This window comes from Pezoporus flaviventris, unplaced genomic scaffold, assembly GCF_033815535.1.
Source record: "Pezoporus flaviventris isolate CSIRO_AGI_PZ_B2104156 unplaced genomic scaffold, CSIRO_AGI_Pfla_v1 ptg000292l, whole genome shotgun sequence".
NCBI classification, from domain to species: Eukaryota; Metazoa; Chordata; class Aves; order Psittaciformes; family Psittacidae; genus Pezoporus; species Pezoporus flaviventris.
In genome coordinates, this window is record NW_026892839.1 from 153,983 (window position 1) to 165,997 (window position 12,015).

Sequence of the window (12,015 nt, forward strand, 5' to 3'; positions counted from 1 at the left end):
TCCACTAAACCAGGTTGCTCCAAGCCCCATCCTCAGAGGAGACAATTCCCATTCCCAACCCCATGTTCCAAGCACAAAGCCACAAGCAAAAGGGTTTATTGGTTGACTCAGCCACAAGCAGCATTCCATGGAAACCAGGAGGTGGGAATAGTGCGTTTGGGTGGGGGGAACGATGGGATTTGGTTCTGTGGGTCTTGATTTTAAGCTGATTTGGGCTTCCCTTTTTGATCCATTATGGAATGGATCATCCAGGCTCCCAGCTCTACCTGGTGGAGAGCCAGGTCTTCCAAATATCCCTTTTTCCTCCCGAATTTGAGGTTGGATCCAGCATTTTCCATGAGTTTGAGGCCATAGGATCTGCTCCTGTTGACGTCCACCATAGCTCTGTGCCAGTTTTCCTTCTACCATGGAAGAACCTCAACTGGAGACCCCCACGGGTGCCTTTGGAAGCATGGAGCATGGTGAGGGTGGGAAGCGTCTTCTCATGTCAATCCCAGCGTGATCTCACCTCTTGCATGGGGTAGACGGGGGCTTCCACTTCCATCCGCACAAGTTTGGAGGCATAGCTGGAAGACATGGAATATCTTGGAATATCGCCTTGGGAAAGGTGGGAAGTTCATCCTCTTCACACACACACACACACACACGAAGGTGAGGTTTTGGTCAATGGAACCATTTATCCAGGTTCTCCCTTATGGAAGCTGGACCAAGCTTCATCCATGAGCATGACGGGGGGGCAGGATGGAGGAGAAGGCTTCACTTACCCAAGTCACCTCCTTGGCTTTGGGGCTCAGTCGCTGTGGATGAAACCAAAGAAGCTGGGGGAGCCCATCCTTGCAGGCCACCAAACCCACCCCATTGCTGCCCCACGGAGCTTGGTCCCTGCCCCTGGCAAGCCTCAAGCATCTCACCCCATCGAGGTGGGGGGCCACGTCTCCATCCCACTCACCAGCCCACAAAGTCCCTGGCTTTCCAGGCATCGACCACCTCGGCGATGCTCCTCACAAGGCGCCCATCGGGGAGCTTCAGGTCATCCTCGGGGTCCCCATTGAAGTTGCCACAAGGAGCGCAGAGGCGGTTGACCAGGGTGGCCCCAACGGTGAGCGTCACGGCGCCTTTGGGGCTGAAGAGCACGTCCATGCCTGATGCGTGGGAGATGGTGACGTTCCCGTCCGCGGTGCTCAAGGAGATTGCTTTGGAGACGTTGGTTGGGAGATGGGCAGAAAGACCATTGACCTGCAGCGAGGAGAAGGGAGGATCAGGACGAAACAGGGGGTGGGCACCTCAAGAGGAGGAGATGTCCCCACTCAACACCCTCTCGTTGGTCCTCAAGGCTGGTGCATGTCCTTACCCACACCTCCATGTTGGTGTTGATGGTGATGAAGGCCTCCCGGAAGAAGATGAAGATGGCAACAGCAGCGGGGACCTGGTCCTCCCGGCACTCGTTGACCTCCAGCACCACCTTGAACCAGTTGGGTGATTGCTCGTTGCAGAGGGCGGCCACTTTGTAGGTGCCGCTGGTGAGGAGCATCCCTTGGTGCCATCGAAGGTGGTCAACGAGGCCCCGGGGCTGAGGTGGCATTGGCCTTGCTGCTTGACACAGAGCTGAGCCCCATCCCGTGTGGAGCAGACGTGGTCTTGGGGACACTGGGTGTCCTCACAGACAAGGCCCTGGGACGGGTGGCAAGTGCATCTTGTGGTGCAGTTGTTGGAGGTGATGGTCTCTCCTGCCTGGAAAGGGCAAGATCCATATGGATCAACCATCTCCAGGATTTCCCATCTCCAATGAGGGAGGAGATCCCAAAGGGAGAGAAAAACCAGGAGATGGAAATGATGGAGACGGTGGAGATGGTGGAGATGGTAGAGGTGGTGGAGATGGTGGAGATGATAGAGATGGTGGAGATGATGGAGATGATGGAGATGATGGAGAAGGTGGAGATGGTGGGATTCAATGAATTGATTTCCCTTTTCCAAATCCAAACCATGGATTTGGGGTGTTATCAACTGTGTGGACATGTGGCCTTAAGAGGATTTCATCAAAGATGGACGTCCAAAACCTCTTGCATCCTCTTGATGGGACACTGAAGGCTGAGACCCCAACTCGGTTGCTTTGGCCCAATAGGACACCCCAGCTCATTGGAGATGGAATCTCCAATCCAGTTGCATCAATGAGATGGGCCAACCCTTCCTCAACAGGAGCCTTGATGGCCGAGCTCACCTTGAAGTACCTTCCCTGGTGCAAGCAGCCACATTGCTCCAAGGACACGCAGGTGTCTCCATCGAAGAGGTACCCATCGTCACATTGACACCCCTCAAAGCACGTCCATGTGCATGGGGCCGGCATGGAGAGGCTGGAGCAGGTGAAGTCGCACGTGCGGGTGCAGAGCTCATAGTGACTATGTGGTGGGCAGGACAGAGCTGGGCAAGAAGGAGAAACACCTTTATTGGCACCCAAAACATGACCTGCACCCAATGGGCCGCCCCCAGCAATGTCCTTGGCCACCTCTGATGCCAACAGAAGACATTCAAGCAACCAAACCCTGCTTTGAACACCCAAATGGAAGCATTCCCGATCACAACCACATCGAGGGACACCCATTTCCCCCTCCTTAGATCCATGGGGATGTTCTGGAGGTGGCGGGATGGAATTCCTCCCTTCTAAGGTGGTAAATGGGTGCTTGAAGCCCAAAACCAGCTTCTTTAGGTGGTTTGAAGGGGATCTGGGGGCTGTTTGATGGAGTTTGGGGCGGGTTAAGCTTTGAGGTCACTCGTGCGTCCTCTTGGTGTGGCCAGCAACAGAGACCTTGCCTCCAAAGCCACAATGGTCAAACTGGATGGGTTTTATGGGGGGAAAGCGTGGGGTTTGGAGGAGGACAGGAGCTGGGGTGGCTCCTTGGGGAACTTACGGCAGAAAGCGGGCGCTCTCCATGCTTTGACCTCGGCGCTGGCAGCTTGGCACGCAGTAGCGTAGGCTTGGATGCTGTGGCAGAGGACCTCGGGAGCTCCAGCAGCAGCACAGACATCGTGGAGGCAATGGTTGAAGTACTCCACCGGGCTCACCTTTGGGTGGCAGGAGCTGAAAGGTCCCAGCGGATCCCGGATGATCCCGCAGGATCCACTGCCCGCGTAGGGAGCGACGTCGGCGGTGTCGCACATGGGGCAGGTGGTGGCGGTGCAGCCATCGGTGCAGGTCCCATCGTCCCTGCGGACCTTCCAGGAGGTGACAAAGTCCTCGGTGCTCTGCGCCAAGGAGCCTCCGGGCACCTGGAAGTCATCGCTGGGGTCCCCGTTGTAGTTGCCACCTAAGCCGCACACGTGGCCCTTGTAGGCCGCAGGGATGGTGACCAGGAGGTAGGTGGCCACGTTGTAGAGGAGCCGGATGCCGGCCATGGTCTGGAGGACGATGTTGTTGCCTTCTTGGCCAACCCGTAGCTTCTTGTCCTTGGTGACCAAGGGCAGCGTGTAGCTCTCCCCATCCACCTAAGGGGTGGACATGGGGTGAGGAAGGGTTTCCCTGGGGACACGTGGGCCGTATGGACCATGTGGCACCCATCCAACTTACCACAACCTCCCATGGCCGTCCCCTCTCCATGCTGACCGTGTAGCCGTGGATGTAGGTGACCACCTTCTTCATCAAGGCCACGTTGCTCTGGTGGCCCACGTCGTGCTCCAGCAGCACCGAGAAGTCCATCAGCCGCCTCTCCGGCTTGCAGAGCTGCACCAAGACGTAGGTGCAAGAACCCGAGAGGTCGAAGGCTCTTCCGTCGAACGTCACGTAATGGGGGTCTCCGGACACCACCAGGCGCCCGTAACTGGTGGGGTAGCACCCCAAGAGCCCGTCCTGCACCCTGCACTCCTCATGGGCACCGCAGAAGGCCTCTTGGCACTCCACCACCCCATTGGCTTCGCAGCGGCACCTCTCCCGGCACGACGAGAAGAAGACCTCGCCCTTCTTGTAGTAGAGGTCCTGGTGCTCGCAGCCGCACTCGGTCACCGGGACGCACTCATCCCCACTGAGGACAAAGCCCTGGTCGCAGAAGCAGCCCTCGGTGCATGGGGTTGAGTCACAAGCATTGGCGATCCCACGGCACGTGGTGGGGCAGCTGCTCCCGCAGAGCTCGTAGTGGGAATGCCGAGGGCAGGAAGGGCCTGGGAGGGGAACGAGAGGAAGGATGAAGGCGCTGGAAGCAGCAGGATGAGCAGGCCCGTGGAGGGGGTGTTGAGCAGCCCATGGGTTTGGTGGTGGAGCATTGCTGTGGATACAGGGATGGGTTTGGGATTCCCATTCCTGGAAGGATCTGGAGGACAATAGGGATGGAGGAAGGAAGGAATGTTGCTTTGGAAGCTTCCAGCCTCAACCTTTGGCCTTGGAGCTAAGGATGGGGAAGAGAAACCCATTCCATCACAAGGAGATGTTGGCTATGGGACAAACCAACCCAACTTGAGGAGCTTTTGGGGGCTTCCGTTGGCTTTAAGCAAAGCCCCAGTGGGTTTGGTTGCCCTCCAAACCTTCATTCCCCGGCCAGGAAGGATGGAGAACCTCCTTCTGACCCCACTCACCACAGAAGGTCGACGTCCTCCATGGCTCCACGTTGACTCCATGGCTTTGACACTCGGTCACGTAGGCAGCAATGGCTTTACACACGGTGTCCCGGTGGCCTTTGTAGTGACAGGCATCAAAGGCACAATCCTCCAGGAAGGCCATTGGGTTGACCACACCATGACAAGCCCTGAATGGCCCTTCCACCTTGGCGATGACCCCGCAATACCCATCCCCAAGGTAGGGCTCCTTCTCCTCTTGGGTGCACGTTGGGCAATCCCCTTCGCAACCAGAGGAGCAACCAGGGACATCTCCAACCTTCCAGCTGTTAGCCAAGTGGACCTCATCGGTGGCCCGTTGGCCATCGCTGGTCACAAAGTCATCGTTGGGGTCTCCATTGGCGTTGCCACAGAGGCCGCAGACGGCACCAGCGTAGGTCTCGGGGAGGAGGACACGGGCGTAGCTGTACCAGTCAAAGCTCACCCTTAGACCAAAGGCCGTGCGGGCAAAGCCATGGACACCACTGTGGTAGAGCTCAAACTGGTCCTTCTTGGTGAATGGGAGCTCCACGAAGGCGCCGTTGACCTGGGGAGGTGGTTGGAGAAGGTTGGTGGTGGGCCTAAGCTCATGCAACCTTCCTGAGATAGGGGTGGTTGCATAGGTTTGGGCTGGAAGGGGCCTTGGAGGCCACCTAAGGACATGGGCACCTTCCACTAGACCAGGTTGCTCCCATTCACCTGGCCAGGTTCATCCAAACCTTCTCAGTTCAACCCATTCCAATGTCCCACCACCCTCCTAGTGGAAAACTTCTTTAGATCCCATTTACCAGCTTCCCTCTTCCATTTGGAAGCTGTTTCTCCTCATCCCATCCCTCCACCTCCTTGTCCAAAGCCCCTTCCCAGCTTTCCTGTAGCCCCTTTAGGTCTTGGAAGTCCTTTTGGGAGAGGTTTCCTGCTCCAATTCCACCCAAGCTGGGGCTAAGCAAAGCTTTCCGCGTGGAGAACTTCCAATTCAAACCCCAATCACTTGGGATTTGGCTGGTTTTCTGTAAGCCAGGAAGAGCTTCCAGCCAAATCCAAGTGAGTCAAGATCTAGGGAAGGTTGTGAAACACTTTCCATGGATGCAATTCCCAAGAACATTGAGCTTGCTCAAGAGCTGGATGTTTTCCAGGTGGAGGCTTCACTATTCAATGGGAAAACATTGTTCCAAGAGGAAAAACAAGGGAAAAGCTGTTCCCAGCCATGATGAGGAACACTTTGGCCAGGAGAAGGTGAGAATGGAACCGTTCCCATAGGAACTGAGTCACTTTGCAGCTGGAGAAAGGGAATGGTACACTCCAAAGGCCATAGGGGAGTGGAGAGCCAAGAAGGACGATGGGATATGGGATGGGTTTTGATGGAAAAATGAGGCAAAAAGGGGGTTCGGGGGCAGGAAATAAGCACTTTCCATGCAGGTTGAACGTGAGTTTGGTGGCCACCTACCATGACCTTGCGTGGATGCTCCTGGCTCATGGTGATGACGTTGCCATAGACCTCCAGGGTGAGGGTCTTGGTGAAGGACACAGCTTTGCTGCCCCGGTTGTTGTTCTCCACCTTGACGGTGAATGGGACCAGTTCAGGGTCCCTTTGGGCGCAGAGGGCGGCAAACTGGTAGATGCAGGTCCCTTGGAAGTCGTATCTCAACCCATCGAAGGTGGTGTAGTGAGGGTCACCCGTGCCGATGCACGTGAGGTGCTTCATGACCTGGCACCTTGGGACGCCATTGACCACCGCACACTTCTCATGGGCTTTGCACCCCCTCTTCCTACAGGTCACTTGGCCACCATTGCACCTACACCAGCTTTGGCACGTCCCATCGTCCCAAAACTCCTCTTGGGCCTTGTAGGAGCGCCCGTTGTGGATGCAAGGGCAGGTCTCCATTGGGACGCACGTGCGGTTGTGGAGGACAAAGCCCTCATTGCAATGGCACCCCGGGGTGCAGGGTTCAGTGCAGGAGGTGGGACCTCTGGGGTGGGTGCAGGTGGCAGGACACCTTGTCCCACAGGCCTCGAAGTGGCTGTTTTGGGGGCATCTTTGAGCTGTCGGGGCGAGAGTTGAGAAGAAGACTTCAAACAAAGCATGAACTAAGGAGGGAGAGGGACAACACTGGGGATGCTGGCTCAGATGATGCCTACAAGTGAGCCCAAGCCCAGGAGATGTCCCTCAAGGTAGTCCTACATAGATGATGTGTGCTGCAGAGCTGAAGGTGGATTATGGGGTGGTTTGGCATGGAAAGAGCAACCCGACCCTTCATTGATGGTGGTTGACATCAACTTGGTTGACACTTCCAAGCATCAACTCAACAGGCTGGGCTTGAATCCCCATGAGCAGATCTCCCCTCCAACGGTTGCAGACCCCCATAGGAACTCACCACATGTGTCCTGCAGCATCTCCTGGCCTTCACAATCATCTTGGCAGGAGGCATCTCGCCAGCTTTCAGCCCAGTCCTCCATGGTAGCAGCTTGGGTGCCATCAGGAAGGGTCATCTCATCCTCAGTGTCCTCATTGAAGTTGCCACAGAGGCCACAGGTAGCCCCGAAGTAGCTGCTGGGCACGGCCACCATTATGGCCCAATCTTCGTCATAAGTCACCTGCAGCCCAAAGGCTGTTTGGAGCATAGGCCTCCCTTCGTTTTGTGAGATCTGGATCTTCCCAGCTTCCAATGTGGTTGGCACATTGATGGGCTTCTTGTTGACCTTGGAGGAAAGGAGAAGGAGAAGGTTGGTTGGGCATCTCTGAGCCCAAAACCCCATTTCGTGGTGGATTTATGGCATTAAACCTGCCTTTTCCTTGATTCTAACCCAAAAGTGGCCATGGTTTGGTTGGAGACACCTCTGAGGGCATCTCAGTGAGGTTCCAAACACCCTTCCCTTCACCCCTATGTCCCAGTTCTCCATGGTTTTGGTAGTTCTCCTTAGGTTCTGATGCCAGCCTCACCCACCACCATGTTTTACCCTCTTCCACTTGGCTTTGCCCACGGAATACCACTTCCAAGACCTGGAAGAACCCACCTGGATTTTACCTCCTTCCCCTACATGGATGGAGATGTTGGAACCATACACATAGACCTTGGTCAACCACTCCTTGATGTTGCCTTCACTCTTCTTCTCTTCCACAACGAAAGGCACCAAGGTGGGATCGTTGCCACAGGACTTGGCAATGGTGTAGGTGCAACCACCACGGATGTCCATGGTCATCCCATCAAAGGTGTGGTACTGCAAGGCCTGTGAGCCCATGCAGGTGCCCATGTAGTCATGGATGCAGGTGGCCACCCCCTTCTCCAACTTGCAGGTCTCCTTTGTGCGGCACTTCAGGAGCCGGCAGGGATCTAGAAGGAACCACACATGGAATGGTCCATGGGGAGAGGGACAGGGACAGCATCACCATCACCATCACCACAGGTGGCCAACCAGCACCTCCAGGGCTTGGGCTTGACCATATGGGTTGACCACTTGTGGCCACCATCACCATAGGTGGCCAACCAGCACCTCCAGGGCTTGGGCTTGACCATATGGGTTGACCACTTGTGGCCACCATCACCATAGGTGGTCAACCAGCACCTCCAGGGCTTGGGCTTGACCATATGGCTTGACCACTTGAGGCTCCTTCCATTGATAGACCATTAACCTACGGATCATTCATGGATCACAACCTATCTCAGGTGGGTTTGGCCACCTAAAGGAAGCAGAGAGGAGGTGAAGAAGGTGGCCATGGGACACTCACCACTGTCACAAACAGCCGCCAACCCGTAGGCTTTCTGCTCCCGGATGCCCACACTCAGCAACCCGAAGGGGGACACCTCATTCTCCACCGTATGGACCGAGAACTGGCTGCCCAAGCTCTGCTCAGCCCAGGAGTAGTCGGTCCCTGGGACCTTCTTCCACATGACGTTCCTCAAGGGGCTCTTGTTGAGCATCATTGAGGACGTCTCCGAGGTCTTGGCTATGAGCAGGGCGTAGTTCTCATACCCATCCAGAGCGATGACGCTGTAGGAGTGACAGTAGCTGGAGACATCTGGGATGGTCATGAAGAAGGGGTCATAAGAGATGGACTCCTTGGTACCTCCATCGGCAAAGAAGATGACCTGGATGCCAGCACTGGCCGACAGGTACAAGGTGTTAAAGGCTTGGAGACCGTAGAGTGTTGACCTGCTTGGCCGTAGCTCCCGGACCTCTTTGGAGACCCCGTGTTGAGACTCCACACGGGTCTTCTGTGAGGTGGACACGTAGATGATGTCTGCTTGGGTCTCAAAGGGCAACGGGGGCACAATGAAAGTGGTTCCCCAGCTAGAAACGGGTTGGAGCTGCTCCACCAAATGGTCGCATTGGGTGAACCTGGCCAAGCAAGTATGACCGGTGAAGACAGCCACAGGTTTATGGGCCATGATCCTGGTGCCGGACATATCAGATGGGCTTTGGAGTTGGGCTGCTTGGAAAGGCTCCAGTTTGATGGCAAGAACTGAGCCCCGAGGGTAGGTCCGGCCTTGGTAGGTCACGGTGGCTTTGAGGTGGATGTCAACCATGGTGGCTTCATCCCAAGAGACCACCACGAACTCCCCGTAGCGGTCGGTGCCCACGTTGGGGGTCACAACGTGGTACTCGGTGCCCCAAGCGTGCACCGGGTGCACCGCGGTGGAGTCCACCGAGGTGGGCTTCTCGTTGACCATGACCAAGGAGACGGCGTTGGTGGCCTTCACCACCACGGTGTTGTCGAAGGCTTTGCTCCCAACCATCTCGGCTTGGGGGGGGATCTTCACCAGGATGGTTTGGCCCGTGGTGGCCTGCACCGTCATCCTCAAACCCGGCCTCTTCATGGAGATGGTGACGGAGGTAAAGGGGGAGTAACCGGTGAGGAGCAGCTTGAAGTCGCTGTTGAGGGTCTGCTGCAGCCCGTTCTGCATGAAGGCCACCACGAAGTCTTCTCCAAGGTGAGGTGGGGTGGAGGCAGAGGCGCTGAGCAACCAAAGCAGCCCTGCAAGAAGAGAATTGGCCCTTGGGGTCTTCATCACCCGTAAGGGCAAGGGTGGGGAATGGGGCTCAAGGTGGGCTTGAGGTGGACAATTGATCTTTGACTGGCTTTGATTTGATGGGTAATTGATTTGATGGGCTTTGGTTCGATGGACATTGATTTGATGGATATTGATCTGATGGACATTGATCTGATGGACACTGACCTGATGGACATGGATCTGGTGGGCATTGATCTGATGGACCTTGACCCATTGGGCATTGATCTGATGGGCATTGATCTGATGGACATTGGTCTGATGGGCATTGACCTGATGGACATTGATCTGATGGGCATTGATTTGATATTGATCTGATGGATGTTGATTTGGTGGACATTGATCTAATGGGCATTGATCTGCTGGACGTTGATTTGATGGACATTGATCTGATGGATGTTGATTTGGTGGACATTGATCTAATGGGCATTGATCTGATGGACATTGATCTGATGGGCATTGATCTGATGGACATTGACCTGATGGACATTGATCTAATGGGCATTGATCTATGGACATTGATCTGATGGACGTTGACCTGATGGACATTGATCTAATGGGCATTGATCTGATGGACATTGACCCAATGAGCATTGATCATTGAACTCACCCCAGAGCATGCTGGTGCAGCCCCTCAGGACATCACCTTCACCCCGGGCCATGGTTCTGCTGCTGCAGAAGAGGAGAAAATGGTCAAATCCTTTGTTTTATACCCAAAATGGGGCTTCTCTTTGCCCTAAGGCTTGAGGTTCTGATCCTGGTTGTGGTGGCACATGTGGACTCGTCCCCATGTGGCTGCTTCCCTTTTCCCTTGCTTATTTTGCCCATTTTTTCCCTCTTTCCCCCCAATTCCCCCTTTCTTCTCCCATTCCCACTTTTTCCTTTTCCTCCCTATTTTCCCCTTTTCCTTCCCTTCTTCCCCCTTTCCCCTTCCCCCTTTATCCCTTTCCTCCCCTTCTTCCCCTATTTTCCCCTCTCTTTTCCCCTTTTCCCACCCTATTCCCTCCCCTCCATTCCCTTCTCTCTTTTCCCTTTCATCCCCTTTCCTCCCCAGTTCTTCCCTTTCCTCCCCTTTTCCCCTCATCTTCCCTTCCCTTTCCCCCTTTTCCCACCCTATTCCCTCCCTCCCTTTCCCCTTCCCTCCCCTTCTTCCCCCTTTCCCCCTTCATCCCTTTCCTCCTCTTTCCCCCCCTCTTTTCCCTTCCCTTCCCTTCCCTTCCCTTTCCCACCCCATTCCCTTTCCTCCCCCTTTTCTCTTCCCTTTTTCCCCTTTTTCCCCCTTTTTCCCCCCTTTCCCCCCCCAGTCCCTTCCCAAGCAGCCAATTCCAGCCGCAATCAGGGCTCTCTGTGTGAGGCTGTGGAATACTTAAGGAATTTCCTGGCTCCATTCCCGTCTTTTCACCCATCGCCGCCAAATCCCTCCCGGTTTTAACCCCATCTGGAGCTTTACCTTGCTTCCAGCCCCAAAATCCACCGCCTTAGCCCCAAATCCCGATCCCGGCTCCCCTTTCAGCCCTCCTGCTCTTCCTTGGATTCACGTTTTGGGATCAAATATCCCTCTAAGCCGGGACAAACACCAAGGACCCCCAGGGACCGACCCACCCACCCGCTGCTTTGACATCACTTTTGGCTGCCAGAATGGGTTAAAAAAGCTGGGGTTTGGTTCAAACCCACCCGAGGCAGCAGCCAAGGGCCAAAAAGCAGTGGAATTCCCGGAATTCCTACATAGGGATTGAGGGGGGGGGGTCCTGGATGGGTTGGAATGGTCCAAAATCACAAGGGGGGGGGGGGGGGGAGATCGGAGGGGGTTTGATTCTAAAATGGGGCTGAAAAGGGGGAAAAAGGGGTGGGATATTCCCAAATTATCCCATTTGAAATGGGGGGGGGGGGATGGTGTTGTTTGTAGGTTGTATGTGACATGCTGGGGGGGTTGCGTGTTGTAGGCATGTTGGAGCGTGTTGTGGATGCAACATATGGGGGCTATATGTAAAATCCCACTTTTGGGGGTTAAAAAGTTCCATTTTATGGGAAAAAAACTCCCAGTTTGGGGGATTTTGGGGATGTTTTTCCTGGAATATGTGGATTTTCCCCTTCAAATGAGTCATTTTGGCACCAAAAATAACCCTTAAATTTGGGTGCAAAAAAGGTGAAAAATCAGAAATTTGAGCACAAAAAAAAGGGGGGAAAGCATGAATCTGAGCACAATGAAGGGGAAAATTGTAAATTTGTTGTAAATTTGTGCACAAATAAGGGGAAAAATCACAAATTTGAGCACAAAGAAGGAGGAAAATCATCAATTTGAGCATAAAGAAAGAGGAAAATCAGGGATTTGAGCACAAATTGGCCCAAAATGGGTTATTTCCATCCACGTTGTCCAGCTCCCCCCCAAATCCCATGGCCACAAGTTGGAAGTGATGAGGACCCAGGAGCC

General features: G+C 54.8%; 1 protein-coding gene across 1 annotated transcript; it reads right to left on the minus strand.

The window, feature by feature from the left end:
- Positions 1–1,041: 1,041 nt before the first annotated feature.
- LOC133263353 (IgGFc-binding protein-like) lies at positions 1,042–10,307 on the minus strand. The gene is made up of 11 exons (XM_061443098.1): positions 10,195–10,307; positions 8,303–9,550; positions 7,591–7,907; positions 6,951–7,275; positions 6,023–6,618; positions 4,561–5,125; positions 3,563–4,149; positions 2,907–3,480; positions 2,219–2,418; positions 1,352–1,731; positions 1,042–1,236 (listed from the first exon to the last, which is right to left on the minus strand). Exons 1-11 carry the CDS (start codon positions 10,244–10,246, stop codon positions 1,182–1,184), a joined length of 4,899 nt encoding a protein of 1,632 aa, XP_061299082.1. The 5' UTR covers positions 10,247–10,307; the 3' UTR covers positions 1,042–1,181.
- Between the last annotated feature and the right edge of the window lie 1,708 nt (positions 10,308–12,015).

What these genes read in the sequence shown, in the direction of transcription:
- LOC133263353 (XM_061443098.1), bottom strand. Translation starts at nt 10,246, where the DNA reads ATGGCCCGGGGTGAAGGTGATGTCCTGAGGGGCTGCACCAGCATGCTC. An exon ending in GACGGCCATGGGAGGTTGTG is followed by an intron (nt 3,481 to 3,562) that starts GTAAGTTGGATG and finishes TCCACCCCTTAG; the next exon opens with GTGGATGGGGAGAGCTACAC. An exon ending in ACCAGGGAAGGTACTTCAAG is followed by an intron (nt 1,732 to 2,218) that starts GTGAGCTCGGCC and finishes TGCCCTTTCCAG; the next exon opens with GCAGGAGAGACCATCACCTC.